This window comes from Balaenoptera ricei, chromosome 14 (genome assembly GCF_028023285.1).
Source record: "Balaenoptera ricei isolate mBalRic1 chromosome 14, mBalRic1.hap2, whole genome shotgun sequence".
Taxonomy (NCBI): Eukaryota; Metazoa; Chordata; class Mammalia; order Artiodactyla; family Balaenopteridae; genus Balaenoptera; species Balaenoptera ricei.
The window spans coordinates 66,513,729-66,530,416 of record NC_082652.1 but is presented as its reverse complement, the minus strand read 5'-3'; the positions used below and the strand labels follow the sequence as shown (position 1 = coordinate 66,530,416).

General features: G+C 37.2%; 1 protein-coding gene across 1 annotated transcript; it reads right to left on the bottom strand.

Moving 5' to 3' along the window:
- Positions 1–292: 292 nt before the first annotated feature.
- On the bottom strand, positions 293–15,890 carry HAUS1 (HAUS augmin like complex subunit 1). Its single transcript, XM_059895571.1, has 9 exons — positions 15,817–15,890; positions 14,864–15,038; positions 5,793–5,928; positions 4,267–4,401; positions 3,303–3,426; positions 2,845–2,910; positions 1,979–2,050; positions 1,478–1,525; positions 293–476 (listed from the first exon to the last, which is right to left on the bottom strand). The coding sequence occupies exons 1-9, from the start codon at positions 15,844–15,846 to the stop codon at positions 426–428; spliced, it is 837 nt and encodes a 278-aa protein (XP_059751554.1). The 5' UTR covers positions 15,847–15,890; the 3' UTR covers positions 293–425.
- Positions 15,891–16,688: the final 798 nt, after the last annotated feature.

Sequence of the window (16,688 nt, the reverse complement as noted above, 5' to 3'; positions counted from 1 at the left end):
CTACTGATTTAAAAGGTCATCTTTTTCATAAACCAAATTCCTGCATATATTAACATTTGGACGTAGGCAGGTAAGCTGATCGGGGGTGTGGGAGAAACATAACTGAAGTTGCAGAACGTTTCCCTTTCACTTAGCTGACCTAGTGAGCAACTGCAGGACAACGGTCACAGTGTTCACCTAAGAGAACTACTGAAGGACATTTAACCACCAACAACATAGAAAACCAATGTTTTTTCATATGAAAACTATGTATTTGAGCATAAAAATTTAATACACAATCAGAAACCACCATTCTATCAATAAGGACATTATTATCTCATCTAAGAACACAGAAATTAAGTTATAAGGAATGCCATGAGGAAATAATTCTTTAAAGTCCTATTCATTTTACTTTGTTAAGAAAGATGAAATTTATTTGGCTCTGGTCACAGTTCCATCATGTTTACTTTCTTTGTAAGTTCAGCTTCAACAGTATCCTAAAGGAAGAAAGAAACACCATAAATATTATAAATAAGGACATAAAGAAGGTGCTCTAACTTCTATTGTTATTTAAAATAAGGGAAGCAAAAAGGAAAAACACTGAAACAGAAACTCTTTAAAATACCATTACAAAATATTAAATATTCTTTGAGATATTCCCCTTGCTTTTATAACTCCCCACTTCCCACACCCCAAAAGTTTTCAGACTCCTGATGCTATTAAACATTAAAAGGTGGGGGGGAACCTTTAGAGAGGTGAATGACTGCAGTGATACTTGAATAGATTTTTCTGACCTTTACTCCTTAAGCAACATACTTCTGCAATGTCTCTCACATCACTCTTTTCCAATCTCATTGCCACTGTTCTCATTACTTCTCATCTGGCCTAAACAGGCCAACTAGTTTCTGCAATTTTCTTTTTCCCTCCTCCAATCCACCCTATACACTGATTCCAGAAAAATCTTCTTAAACAACTGGCCTGATCAAAAAGCATAACCTTTATCATATTTCTCTTTAGCTTAAAAAACAAGGTAACACAGAGCAACTTTCAGTGGTCCCCTACAGCCTCCAAGAACAACCTTCTTTATATTTAAGGTCCTTCATCTCATAAACCAATTGACCTTCTTCAGCTCTATCTTCCACTGCATACTCCTAAGCAGCTGGACTGCTTCACTTGCCAAAGCTTGGAAAAGTCCTCCATTTTTCAGCTCTTATGCTTTTGTTAATTCCTTCTGCCTAGAATATTCTATGTCTCTCAACCCTCCTTTTCCATCCAGGAAAATCTATATAAAATTTTAAAAGACCACTATGTATTTTTTATGAAAAAAAAAGATACGTATATGCCAAAAAAGTATTAAAAGATGCATGGTAATGATACACAGCAAGTCTGGGACTGTGGCTCACCTCTGAGTAGAAAGGAAAGAAGGAGGAGGAAGGGAGCTTTAGCTATGCCAGCATTTATTTTTTAAAAATCGGAAGGAAAAAATGGAACTACTTACCAATTCTCGCTTTGCTTCTTCAATTTTCACCTGAGCAAGAGATGGATTCTTTTAAAGGAAAATAAAATAAGGAAAGGTTATGTTGCCTCAGCTAGGATGCAAGGGGAAAAAGAATATAACAATCCTTTTCAAAAGGCAAAAAACGTTGTAGAAAGTATATCCAAGGTACATACAATACTAAAATTCAGCACAGACTTTATTTATTTTTAAAATATTTATTTATTTGGCTGCACCGGGTCTTAGTTGTGGCATGTGGGGTCTTTAGCTGCAGAATGCGAACTCTTAGTTGTGGCTTGTGGGATCTAGTTCTCTGACCAGGGATCGAACCCGAGCCCCCTGCACTGGGAGCACGGAGTCTTAGCCACTGGACCACCAGGGAAGTCCTTCAGCATAGATTTTAAATCCTTAAACATGGACCCAGTATTTTCATGATCATTTAGTGCCCTTGGGGAAAGGTGGAAAAGAGGAACATTTTTTTTTTTTAATTATAAAAATAATTACCGGCATTAAATCTAAATAGGACTCCAATTTTTTCTTCAAAGGTATAGTCTGTCGTCTTAGTTCTGCCAGTTTCTGGGGGGTGAAAAAAACACAGAGTAATAGAAATATTCACAATGCAACTAAACCCTGTCTATTTCTGAAATAAAACATGACAAAGCATTAACATTAGGATAGTTTAAATAATGTATCAAATAAAGAGCTTCAAAGATAAATGGATAACAAATGGAAACAATCCTTAGAAGATGCTAAAATAGGAAACTTATACTCCCATTTATTAAGAATAAGATTTAAGTATGCTGCCTAGTAATACAAAATAATGTAATTAAGAGGAATCAGAACATCAGGGAATAATTAAGAGTCTCAAATACATACTTATGAATTGCCAATTTTAAATTCCAAAAATCAAACTACCAAAAAATCTAAAGAAAAAAAAGTAAAACAAAACCTTCCATTTCTCCCTCTTCCCATGAAAATAGATAAAACCCTTATACAATCTAAAACCCCAGAATTGCATTCTACAAGGGTATGGGACCTGCGTTTTACTGAAAGAGAAGAAAGAGGAGGACCTAGGTGGTTAGCACATAGTCCCTCAATACATTCATTCAATAAATAAATCAATAACATATAACTGACTCCAGCAAAGAGTTTCTAGCATATAGTAATAAATAAAGGAAACCAAACAAATGGAAGAATATATATAGATAAACAAGTAATAAAGATATAAATACTGGTGAACATAAAGTACAGCGGTAAAGGAAAATAAATCAGGTCAATAGTGAATAAAGCACTATAAAAAGAAACAAATGAAAAAGCAGATTGTGCACTAACATTTTAAAGAAAGTTAAATTGGGTTAAAGTAAGCGTACCTCTGAAAGTGCTACCAGTGACTGATGAGACAGAGAAGCATCCATTCCTCTGGCTGAAAGTCGCTCCTACAATTACAAAAAAGGGAGTTCAGTTTAAAAAATTATTTTACAAGTGACCCTCATGAAATATTTTCAATATATAACACAGCAGAGAAGCTATAAATCATAGATGAAGGACTACACCTGCTCCTAAGCACTTTTATGTTGCATGCGAGTCATTTCAGACAGAGATTTGTGACAAGATGGGTGCAGTGCTTAAGAGCCTGAGCTTCGCGGCCTGGCAGCCTGCATTTGAATTGGGATCTGCTGTTAAGTAGCTGTGTAACCTTGGGCAAGTTACCCACCTTCTCTGCAGTTCCCTGGTCATAAAAAGGGAATAACAATACTGCCTAGTTCTGAGGATGAAAGTTGAAAATAAGTCTGAAGAGAGCTAAATATATTCAGTCCTTCATACAAACCTCTGCAGCTCTAATTCCAGACCTGAACTCCTCTGACTTGGCTTTTAGGAAGTCCATGTTCTGAAGACGACTGTCAACTTTGGCCCTTTCCATAGACAGATGCAACTCTGCCTTCTTGAGATCCCTTTAAAAAATGAAGTTGAGAACATTTTCTTCTCAGTGAAATTATTATTAAAAGGAAGCTCTACTCCTTTTTCGATTCAACTCTGGATTAGTCAAGAGTATCAAGAGGATATAACACACTTGCTGGATTTTCTACCATAAATTTTATATCCCAGACTGGCTACCATGCATTCTTCTAGGTCATCTTTCCCTCCATGTTGCCATCTGGGATTTTTCTCAAGGAATACTAAATAATTTTAAGATTAATCTATGCCAATTATTCTTGGAGAAAGTAGATCTGCTGCTCAAAAAAGTGACTTAACAGATCCTAAAGTCAATTTGAACTATGGAGGTCCCAAAGGCCTCTCTCCTAAATGTGACATGACACAGTGCTTTGCATATACATAGTCAATATTTGTTGGATAAATTTACACACCAGTAAATTACTTGTGCATACACATACTCCTGATCCACAGCATCTAATCTCTGGGGCTACAGAGACCTAAAGAAGGTCCAAAGCATCAAGAGGGATACCAGAGTTCTAGTAAGAAAGAGCAACAAAATATAACATGACTTTAAGTTGCACCATAGTTTATAAGTAAAAAAAAAAAATTCACATACATTTTGAAAATTATAAACAGGTTATTTGTAAAACAGAGAGAAAAAAGAAACTGTATAAAGTAAAAGGTAAAAATATGTACTCAACCACTCCTACCTTCACCCAAGTCATTTTCTACTTAAAAAAACATTTTATCTTCCCATTTCCTAATGTGCTGTTTTAAATCATATCTATCGCCAAAACTAATGTCCTGTTACTGCCTTTATAATAAAAATTGTCACCACTTCCAACTCAATTACTTACTCTTGTAGACATTTTTCTAATACTAAAGTTGCAGTTAGATTTTTCTCAAGTTTTGCCAATTCAAGCTTGATTTCTTCGTTTTTGGATTTGGTGCAAAAAAGATCAGAGGTCAAATCATTCACTGCAGGGATAAAACTAAAAGAAGAATCTAGTCACGTAAATGGACATTAAGGACAATAATTACAATTATTCCTCATTTCTAAAAATGATTTTATTTCTATGTGGATTCTTCTTTAACCATGCTGTTTCATACCTCTATACTATTTTACACGCGGTTCTCACTGTCTGGAATAACCTTCTTCAGCTGGCAAATTTCCATTTGCCCTTCAAAACTCAAATAAGATTTACTCCCATTCTGGAATTCACTACTTTCTCTGTGCTTCCTAGCTACAGCTTGTACATTACTGTAGTGTTGCAGCTGTCATACTATGTTATAATTTTACATGTCCATCTCCTTTAATTTACCATGAGCAGAGAATGTACTTGCTGGCATTCATTATTCTATTCATTTCTGCTTCCCCAGTGCCTATATGTATAGCTATACATATATATATATATATATATATATATATATATATATATATATATATACACACACACACACATATATATATTTACACATATATATAGGGAGGGAGGAAGGGAGAGGGAGAGAGGTAGTTAAAGAGTTATATATATTATATGCCTAGGATATAATTAGTATTTGGTGTCTGCTGAATTGACTTAATTCAAGTCTAGATTTCTGCTGCCATACGGCCTACATGATCTTATATCTAAAACTCTACTGAAGTGTGTGTGTGTGTGTGTATATATACATATATATATATATATTTATATATTTATATATTTATATATATATTTATTTATATATATATTTATAGATATTCCAAGCTCTTATATTAGCAGTTAAGCAGAATGGCCATACAATTCTCTGATTATAAGTTGTAGTGGTAGTCCTAGCTAAGATGCAGCCAACAGTGATAGTCCTATGGACTTTTGAGTCAGACCGGGTTTGAATCCCAACTCTGCCATTTACTAGCTCAGAGAAATTATTTAACCCACCTCTCCTGAGCCTCAGTTTCCTCTTAAGGTTGTTAGAAGGATAATGTCGTTATATAGGTGAAATGCCTGTCACAAAGAATTGAAGGTCTTTAACCTACTCTATCCAATAGGGTAGGGACATGACCAAAAATCACTACTCTACGCTCAACCAGATGATTTAGCCTACTGCTCTTTTTACTGTTTATAGGGAATGATGTGATACCTAAACCCTTTTCAAATATACATGAGAACCAGCCTTCATAAACCTAATCCTGAAAGAAGAAAACACTAAAATTTAACCAATACCAAGTTTATCTGAAGTAATTATACATACTCACTAGCAATGATAAGGAGTTAACTAAATTCAGTATTTCTGCATACACTGCTAATTTCCTATACAGAATCACCCTGAGAAACAAAAGCTCTTTAGGTCAAGACCTTACAGTGTATGTGACTGCAGAAATTAAAATTGGCACAAGAATTACCTAGCTAGTGAGGTATCCTTTGTTTCAAGGGCCACAGCACTGTCAACCAAAGCATTCAGATACCTAGAACCAGTGCTAGAGAGATTGGCAGGGGAAAAATTCACACTCTCCAGGAGAAGGTCTTGAAGATGCTTGGCTGAAAAGATATAAGAGTTTTATGGTGACTAAGATCTTTGTTTTGCTTTAATTTTTGACAGCTTTACTGCAGTCTTTCACATAACATAATCCACTCACCTAAAGTATTTTAGAACATTTTCATCACCCCAAAAAGAAATCCCACACTCCTCAGTCATTATTTTCCAGCTACCCAACCCATGAAGCCCTAGCAACCACTAACCTACATTTTGTCTCTATTCATTTGCCTAATTTGGACATTTCATATAAATGGTATCACATAATATGTGATCCTCTGTGACTGGCTTCTTTCACTTAGCATAATGGCTTCAAGGTTCATCCGTTCTGTAGCAGGTATCAGTCAGTACTTCATCCCTTTTTATGGAAGAATAATATTCCATTGTATAGATTTACCATATTTTATTTATCCATTCATCCATTGATGAACATTTGGATTGCTCCCACATTTTGGCTATTATGAATAATGTTGCTATAAACATTCACGTATGGGTTTTTACATAAACGTATGTTTCCATTTCTCTTGGGTATATAACTAGGAGTGAAACTGCTGGTCATATGCTAACTCTATGTTTAACTATTTGAAGAATTGCTAGACTGTTTTCCAAAGCTACTGATTTTTACATTCCTGCCAGAAATGTATGAAGGTTCCAATTTCTCCACATTGTCATCTTCACCAACAGCTGTATTATTTATTTATTTTGCACAGTGATCATTCATAAAACTGAATAATGATCAATAAAATGATAATCCAAGACCTTGTCTTTTTGATTATAGCCATCCTTGTAGGTGTGAAGTGGAATGTGGTTTTGATTTGCATTTCCCTGATGGCTAATGATGCTGTGCTTGCTGGCCATTGGTATATCTTCTTGGGAGAAATGTATATTCATATTCCTTAACGTTTTTTTTGGCCGCAGCTTATGAGATCCTAGTTCCTTGACCAGGGATAGAACCTGGGCCCCTGCAGTGGAAGCGTGGGGTCCTAATCACTGGACTGCCAGGGAATTCCCTCCCTTATCCATTTTTAACTGGGTTGTCTCTTTATTATTCAGTTGTAAGAATTCTTCATTTATTGTAGATATAAGTCCCTTAACAGATATACAATTTGCAAATATTTTCTCCCACTCTGTGGGCTGTCTTTTCATCTACTTGATGGTGTCCTTTGAGGACAAAAGTTTTTAATTCTGATGATGTCCAATTTACCTACTTTTCTTTTGTTGCTTGTGTTTTTGGTATCATAGCTAAGAAACCATTGCCAAATCCAAAGTCATGAAGATATACACAGATGTTGTCTTCTGAGTTTTAGATTCAGCTCTTACTTTTAGGTTTTTCATTCATTTTGAGTTAATTCTTATATATGTTATGAGGCAGGGTCCAATTTCATTCTTATACATGTGGATATCCACCTATCCCAGCACTGTTCACTGAAAAGGCTATTCTTTCCTCCATTAAATTGTCTTGTCATCTTTGCCAAAAATCAAACCACCAGGAGTCTGACTTCCAACATAACAGTGTGAAGAGCTCTGCTCACCTACACTCCAGTGAAACTGGTGAAAATTGTAAAAAAAACCCAAAAAGCAAAACAAAAAAAACCCCAAAACAAAACACAACCATTTAAAGCTTCTGGAAATGCTCCTAAGGACAAACAGCAAATGAAGAAACATCTGTTCAAGAAAATCTATTAAAATTCAGCAAGGGGGCTTCCCCAGTGGCACAGTGGTTAAGAATCCGCCTGCCAATGCAGTGGACATGGGTTCGAGCCCTGGTCTGGGAAGATCCCACATGCCACGGAGCAACTAAGCCTGTGCGCCACAACTACTGAGCCTGCACTCTAGAGCCTGCGAGCCACAACTACTGAGCCCGTGCACCTAGAGCCCGTGCTCCGCAACAAGAGAAGCCACTGCAATGAGAAGCCCGTGCACTGCAACGAAGACTAGCCCCCGCTCACAGCAATTAGAGAAAGCCCGTGAGCAGCAACAAAGACCCAACACAGCCAAAAATAAATAAATAAATAAATAAATAAATAAATAAATAAATTTATTAAAAAAAGAAGACAAGGAGAAAATCTTGAAAACAGCAAATGAAAAATGACATATACTAGGAAACCTCAGTAAGATTAACAGTCAACTTCTTGACAGAAACGACGGAGACCAAAAGGCAACAGGATAACATGTTCAAAGTGCTCAAAGAGCAAACTGTCAAGCAAGAATCCTACATGTAGCAAAGCTTTCTTTCAAAAATAAATGCAAAATAAAGACTCCCAGATAGACAAAAACTGAGAGAATTTCATTGTCACCAGACCCAACTTATAAGAAATATTAAAGGAAGTTCTGCAGGCTTAAAGCAAGTGACCCCAAACAGTAATTCAAATGCGCACTAAAAGCAATGAATTATCAGTAAAGGTACAAGCAGAATTATAAAGAGCATACATGTATTTTTTTCTTCGTTTTTCTCTTAACTGACTTAAAAAGCAACTGGATAAAATAATATTTATATAAGGTATTGCTGGGTTATAGAAATGTAATATATATGTTAAAAACAGCACAAAGGATGTGGTGGTAGTAAAGGTGTAAAGGGCTAAGGAAATGACTACAGATGGTTAAGTAATAATATAACAGTATACTGTTGAGTCCATATTATTAGATGTAATATGTGTAACAATAATACCACAAAAGGGGGGAAAAGAGGAACAGAACTACATAGGAGCAACATTTCTCTATCTCACTGGAATTAAGCTAGTACAAATATGAAGCTGAGCTGATACGATTTATTTGCAAACCTCAGAGCAACACTAAAAAGAACTGAAAAAAAAGAAGTAAAAAATCACTGAAGAAATTTAAATGTTACATTAGAAAATATTTACTTAATGCAAAAGAATGCGATAAAGGAAAAATAGCGAAACAAAAAAAGATGTAATATATAGAAAATGAAAAGTAAATTGGCAGATATAAATACAACTGTATCAATAATAACATTAAATGAGAATGAATTAAACAATCCAACCCAAAGGCAGAGATTATAAGACTGAAAAAAACAACAGGATCCAACTACATGCTGTCTACAGGAGACATACTTCAGATTCAAAGATACAAATTCAGGCATAACTCAGAGATACTGGGGTTCCAGAACACCGCAATAAAGCAAATATTGCAATAGAGAGAGTCATGTTAATTTTTTGGTTTCCCAGGACATATAAAAGTTATGTTTATATTATACTGTAGTCTATTAAGTGTGCAATAGCATTATGTCTAGAAAAACAATGTACAAACCTTAATTTAAAAATACCTTATTGCTAAAAAATGATAACCACATCTGAGTCTTCAGTGAGTCATAATCTTTTTGCTGGTGGAGGGTCTTGCCTCGATGTTGATGGCTGCTGACTGATCAAGGTGATGGTTGCTGAAGGCTGGGCAATTCTGTGCAAATTCTTAAAATAGGACAACAGAGTTCGCCACATTGATTGACTTTTCCTTTCACAGATGATTTCCCTGTAGCATGCGATGCTGTTTGACAGCATTCTACCCAAGAACTCCTTTCAAAACTGGAGTCAGTCCTCTGAAACCCTGCCACTGCTTTAATCAAGTAAGTTATGTAATATACTAAATCTTTTGTTGTCATTTCAACGATCTTCACAGCATCTTCACCAGAGTAGATTCCTTCTCAAGAAACCACTTTATTTGCTCATCCATCAGAAGCGACTCCTCATCCGTGAAAGTCTTATCATGAGATGGCAGCAATTCAGTCACATCTTTAGGCTGCACTTCTAAGTCTAGTTCTCTTGCTATAGCCACCACACCTGCAGTTACTTCCTCCACTGGAGTCTTGAACCCCTCAAAGTCATCCATGAGGGCTGGAATCAACTTCTTCCAAACTCCTGCTAATGCTGATATTTTCACCTCTTCCCATGAATCACGAATGTTTTCAGTGGCCTCTAGAATGGTGAATTCTTTCCAGAGGTTTTCAATTTACTTTGCCCAGATCCATTAGAGGAATCACTATCTATGCCAGCTATAGCCTTACGAAATGTATTTATTAAAGAATGACTTGAACGTGGAAATGACTCACTGGAGTAGCACTTTTAATATCCTTCAAGAACTCTTCTTTTGCATTCACAACTTGGCTAACTGTCTGGCATAAGAGCCCTATCTTTCAGCCTGTCTTGGTTTCCAACATACCTTCCTCACTAAGCTTCATCATTTCTGGCCTTTAATTTAAAGTGAGAGGCATGTGACTTCCTTTCACCTGAACACTTAGAGGCCATTGTAGGGTTATTAATAGGACTATTTTCAATTTGTTATGTTTCAGGGAATATGGAGGCCCAAGTAGAGGGAGAGAGAAATGGAAAAGTCTGAAATATTGTGAGAATTACCAAAATGTAAGAGATACGAAGTGAGCAAATGCTATTGGAAAAATGATAGATTTGCTCAACACAGGGTTGCTACAAAACTTCAATTTGTAAAAAAAGACCCCACAATATCTGTGAAGTGCAATAGAGCAAAGTGCAATGAAAATAAAGGATGGAAAAAGATATATAATGTGAACAGCAACCACAAGAAAGCTGAAGTGGCTATATTAATATCAGATAAAATAGACTTTTTAACAAAAATGTTACTAGAGATAAACAGGGACAATTTATAATGATAATACCATCACATAATACAAAGTATTCCCCCATTACAATGGAATGAAATTAGAAATTAGAAAGAAATTTGGGAAACTCATAAATATGTAGAATTAAACAACATACTCCCAATAACCAATGGGTCAAAAAGAAATCAAATCCTTTGAGGTGAATGAAAATGAAGACATAACATACCAAAACTTAGGGGATACACCTAAACCAGTGCTTAGAGGGAAATTTATGCCTGTAAATTCCTATGTTAAAAAAGAAGAAAGATCTCAAATCAATAGCCTAAGCTTAAAACATTTAAAAAAGAAGAGCAGACTAAACCTAAAGCAAGCCAAAGGAAAGAAATAATAAAGAACAGAGTGAAAATTAATAAAATAGATTAAAAAAGAAGAAAAAATCATTAAAACCAAAGGCTAGTTCTTTGAAAAGATCAACATAATTGAAAAACCTTCAACTAGATTTAAAAAAAAAATTTTTTTTTGTATTGGAATATAGTTGATTAATAATGTTGTGTTAGTTTCAGGTGTACAGCAAAGTGATTCAGTTACACATATATAGTACCTTTTCTTTTTCAAATTCTTTTCCCATTTAGGTTATTACAGAATATTGAGCAGAGGGACTTCCCTGATGGCACAGTGGTTAAGACTCCACGCTCCCAATGAGGGGGCCCGGGTTCGATCCCTGATTGGGGAACTAAATCCCACATGCATGCCGCAACCAAGAGTTTGCATGCCACAACTAAGGAGTTGGCAAGCCGCAACTAAGGAGCCCACCTGCTGCAACTAAGACTCAACGTGACCAAATAAATAAATAAATATTTAAAAAATTAAAACAATAGCAATAAAATAAACTATAAAGCACACCACTATGAATATCAGGTGACTGTCATTTCCTTAAAAACATATATATATATTGAGCAGAGTTTCCTGTGCTATAAGCTTCACCTAGATTGACTAAGAAGAAAAAAGACTCAAATTACTAGCCTCAGAAGACAGTATATTCGACTGATCTACCTACTTAATAAAAAGGATTATAAAGGAATACTATGAACAATTGTACCCAGAAATTTAGATAACTTAGATGAAATGGACAAATTCCAAAAAGGACACTTACTACTGCATCTAATTCAAGAACAAATAGATAATCTAATAGACCTACAGTAAGCAAAGAGACTGAATTAGTCATCAAAATCTACCCATAAAGAAAAGTTCAGGTCCAGATGGCTTTACCATTGAGTTCTATAGATTACATAAAGAATTAATACCAATTCTTCATCAACTATTCCAAAAAATAGAAAGGAGGGAATACTTCTCAACTGTTTCTGTGAGGCCAATATTATCCTGACACTAAAACCAGAAAAAGACATATTAAAAGGAAAGAAAACTACGGACCACTATCTCTTATAAATATGGATGCAAAAGTTCTCAACAAAATACTAGCAATTGAATCCAGCAACCTATTAAAAAATTATACACCATGAGGACATGGATTTATCTTATGGATAAATGTTGGATTAACATCTGAAAGCCAATTCATGTAACACATCATATCGACAAAATAAAAAACTAAAGTCATATGATCATCTCAATAGACAGAAAAAGCATCTGACAAAATCCAGCACCGTTTCATGATAAGGACACTCAACAAAGTAGGAATAGAAAGAAACTTCCTCAACCGGAAAAAGGGCATCTACAAAAAACCCACAACTCACATCGCACTCAATAGTAAAGACTAGATGCTTTCCCTCTAAGATGAGGAACAAGATAAGGATGTCTACTCTAATAGATGTCTACATCTATTCAACATTTTATTGGAGGTTCTAGCTAGGGAAATTTCACTTAATTTTCCTCCTCAACTGAAGAATTGGCAGCATAAAGAATGAATGGTTTCAATAGTTTCATCTGTATTTGTCACGATTAAAAAGTCTTCATACAAAACTTTTACATCCTTTCCCAATTCCTGAAAATATTTCCAAAATGTTCCAGTCTTACGTGCTGCAAAGAACTGTACTGTGCAGAAATAAAAACTGCATCTAAGAAATCTTTTGCTCAAAAGTCATTCAAGTCCTGGGGGCTATACAGTATCACTACTCAAAATTTAGAATTAGAAACTCTGGAAGCAGGAGTTCCTTAACAGTGTGTATGAATCTATATTTGTTACAAGGTTCCATAAATTTTCTGTTCTCTGCTTGACAGCTTCGCTGTCTAAAAGGAGGAAAAACTTAGAAAAGAGGAGTAAAAATTAAAGTACATGGCAGGGTACTTCCCTGGTGACGCAGTGGTTAAGAATCCACCTGCCAATGCAGGGGACACGGGTTCAATCCCTGGTCCAGTAAGGTCCCACATGCCGCGGAGCAACTAAGCCCATGAGCCACAACTACTGAAGCCCGTGTGCCACAACTACTGAAGCCCGTGTGCCACAACTACTGAAGCCCGCGTGCCTAGAGCCCGTACTCCACAACAATAGAAGCCACCGCAATGAGAGGCCCACACACCGCAACGAAGAGTAGCCCCCGCTCGCCGCAACTAGAGAAAGCCCGCACTCAGCAACAGAGACCCAACACAGCCAAAAGTAAAAAAATTTTTTAAAAATAAATAAAATAATAAAAATAAATAATCTTAATATCTGAAAAATAAAGAAAAAATAAAGTACATGGGGGGGTTGGACTTCCCTGGTGGCACAGTGGTTAAGAATCCGCCTGCCAATGCAGGGGACACAGGTTTGAGCCCTGGCCCAGGAAGATCAACGTACCGCGGAGCAACTAAGCCCGTGCGCCACAACTACTGAGCCTGCGCTTAGAGCCGCTTGTTGCTCCACAACAAGAGAAGCCACAGCAATAAGAAGCCCACACACTGCAACGAAGAATAGCCCCCGCTCGATGCAACTAGAGCAAGTCTACCCTCAGCAACGAAGACCCAACGCAGCCAAAAATAAATTAATTAATTAATTAATTTAAAAAAATAATAAAGTACATGGGGACTTCCCTAGTGGTCCAGTGGGTAAGAATCTGCGCTCCCAATGCAGGGGGCCCGGGTTCAATCCCTGGGCAAGGAACTAGATCCCACATGTGTGTGACAACTAAGAGTATGTCGCAACTAAGAAGTCCGCATTCCGCAACTAAGAGCCCACATGCCACAACTAAGACCCGGCGCAGCCTAAATAAATAAATAAATAAATAAATATTAAAAAAAAAAAAAAGTATATGATGTGTAGAGTTAACATATCAATGGTGGCAGGGCTCTTCTGGATACTTTAGTATAGAAAATTGTGTCAAAATTTTGTATATATTACTAGAAACATTTGCTACTTAATATATGCCACCCTAAAAAGTACTCAAGGACAGCCGTGAATAATCTTACTTTTAAAATCATTCGAATTTTCATTACATAATAGTATAGACAAAAAGAAAGTTCTTGCAAAATAAGATTTTTCTGGACTCAAAGCCCCTTTCTCCATACTGTATTTTAATAACTACTAAAATAAAATCATTTAAAATTTAAACACGTTTAAAGGCATACGGGAGAGTATGACTACACAGGAGCATCACAGGGGAGGTGTTTGGGGGTGACAGAACTATTCTGCATCTTAGCCGTGGGGGTGGTTCTCAGAATCCATGTGTGTTAAAACAGTATACCAAACAAAAAGTCATTTTACGGCATACTAATTTTTTTAAAAGAAAACTGGAAAAATGCACATATGCAATAGATTTACAATATAAATTGCTCTACATTCAAAACAACATATGTAACATATGCCATACACCTGCTTAAGTGTAGGCAAACGTAGATCTCACTTCTTTCCTCTTTTGTACATTCCCAATCTTTATTTTTGTGGTTTGTGTTATAAAGACAATGAATGTGTTGAATACACTTTTTTAAACTACATATGCACAGCAGAAGATTCTCATGCAGTTCCATGAATACATGGCAACAGAGTGATGTGTTCAAGTCACAGTTCATGGCTGCCACCTCAGGTGTCATGATGGCTCATTATGACTAAAGCATGGAGACTGGAAAGAGACCAAAAGATATGTAAGTGAAAAACCACAGGTATCGCATATGTCAGGCTAATAAGTTTAGACTCATCTTTTAGGGGTTACTGTTTCACCATCAGAGTATCAATAAAATATATACTATAATGAAATTTATGATTAAGTTACTATAACAACACAGTGTAAGACAAGTCTGGGTAAAATAAAGAAGCAAAACTGACAAGCAGTCTACACTAAATCAATCTTGTATACTTTAGCGTTAAACAATTTGGTTACCTCTAGTTATTATCTCACTCAAAACTCTGGAATTAATCTCACCTTCTGATTCATATTCCCTTGCTTTCTGTTTCAAGTCCTCTATTACCAGGTAGACATCCCTGTCCCGGACCCTGTTGCGTTCTGAAAGGTGATGCAAAATCTGCGTTGTCCGCGGATTCACCTCATATTGTGGAATGGGATGATCTCCAAATATTTTTTTCAACCAGGCAGCAACCTAACCATTACAAGGGATACAAATTTTATAAGCCTTGTTTTTTGCAATAGCACGAAGAAAATATGGCCAAGAAGTGATCAGTAGCAAACGAAATGCTTTCCATGAATATTCTGGCATCCTAATTTGTCTTTAGGGAGAGAGATACCAGATGTCAGGAAATAAAAAGTGAGCAAGCACAATAAATAAAACTACCAGAAAACAATCTATCCTTTCCCAAAGCTACGAAAGCAGTATAGGCTAATATTTTGCATCACTCGAATAACTTTAAAGCTCAATATGCAGGTGCTAAGGCATTATTACAGTTGCAAAGTCTGAAAAAAGAGTTGTCCTCAACACACCACAAGACCCGCAATGCCAGGAAACTCCTAGAGCTGGGATGCGAGACACTGAAGCAGGTCTAGTGTGAAAATTCTGGTAGAAGCAGCAGTGAACGGCGAGGCTTGGCTGGAAGTTGACTTTGGGTTCAGAAGTCCCCCTCCAGTCTCCAGGGGGAGGTTTCGCACCAGGGGGCTCTCCTCAACCCCTCTCCAAGCCCGAATCCCGGCAGGGAAGGCCGGGAAGGAAGGGAAACTCCCTTTCCAAGGGTGGAGGTGGGGGTGGGGGGCGATAGTCTAAGGGGGGTGGGGCGGGGAGGCTCACAGATCTTGAAGGCGGGACTAAATACGGAACAGCAGAGGAACAAAGTAAAAGTGGTGCGCCTAGGAGATCCGCCGACAGAGCGAGTGTATCAAAGACGCGGTTTCCGGGATGCCGCAAAGCCCCGCTCCCGCCCCATCACCTGCGCCTCTTTCTCCTCCTGCGCTTCCATAGCCGCCACTCCCGCCACTTCTCGAGCAGCTCCTCGCGGGAGAAGCGCCCCGCTTGCTCTGACGACCCCGCCCACACACCGTTGGGCCCGCCCCCTTTGGTGCCCGGGATTTCTGGGAGTTGTAGTTTTTCCTAGGACTCCAGGCGCTGAGAGCTTGGACTAGGCTGGTCCAAGGCTTCAGCACTGCAAGGTTCTCCTCCGTTACCACCTCGCAACTCTCTGCGCTCTCCATGGTATCACCTCCAGGACGAGAACTAAAGCTGCCTAGAACCAGGCTTTATTTTCTTTCTAAATGTGCTGGAGACTTTTAAAACGGTTTACGGTATACAACTGCTGGCACTGGCACTGCCACTCAGCCATTTTTGCATTCATTTCTTGCGTTTCCTAAAGTTCTCTCCTTCCATCACTCTGTAGTTAACGCCATGAGAGGTTCTTTATATTTCTACGGGAATGTATAGTTTTCTCTGTTTTCCTATTTTTGTTTCATTCTCACAGGAATCCTGTAAAATAGATGGACACACATTATTTTACCTATTTTCACATTAAAACCACACACTCAGAGTATATGACTTGACCAAGACGAGGTGGTAGAGCTGGAATCTGACCACAGTGTTCTGACTCCTATTGGGTGTTTCAGCCTCCTCAGGTTATACCACGCTGCTGTCCACAACCTCCTGTAGTATATTGTTACATTAGGAAAGGTAGACCATGTACTCAACTTTCTGTGATATGTGGTTTAACATCAAATTGTGGATCACTTAGCACCAAATATCTTTTTCCTAAGTCATATGCCTATTTTCAATGATTAAACTTTTAAATGAAATTTAACTAACTAGCCAGCA

Excerpts from the sequence above, each read along its gene's own strand:
- HAUS1 (XM_059895571.1), bottom strand. The coding sequence starts at position 15,846 with ATGGAAGCGCAGGAGGAGAAAGAGGCGCAG. Across the intron at positions 3,427-4,266 it reads TTAGAAAAATGTCTACAAGA|GGATCTCAAGAAGGCAGAGT; the intron begins GTAAGTAATTGA and ends CATTTTTTAAAG. Across the intron at positions 477-1,477 it reads AAGAAGCAAAGCGAGAATTG|GATACTGTTGAAGCTGAACT; the intron begins GTAAGTAGTTCC and ends TTCTTCCTTTAG.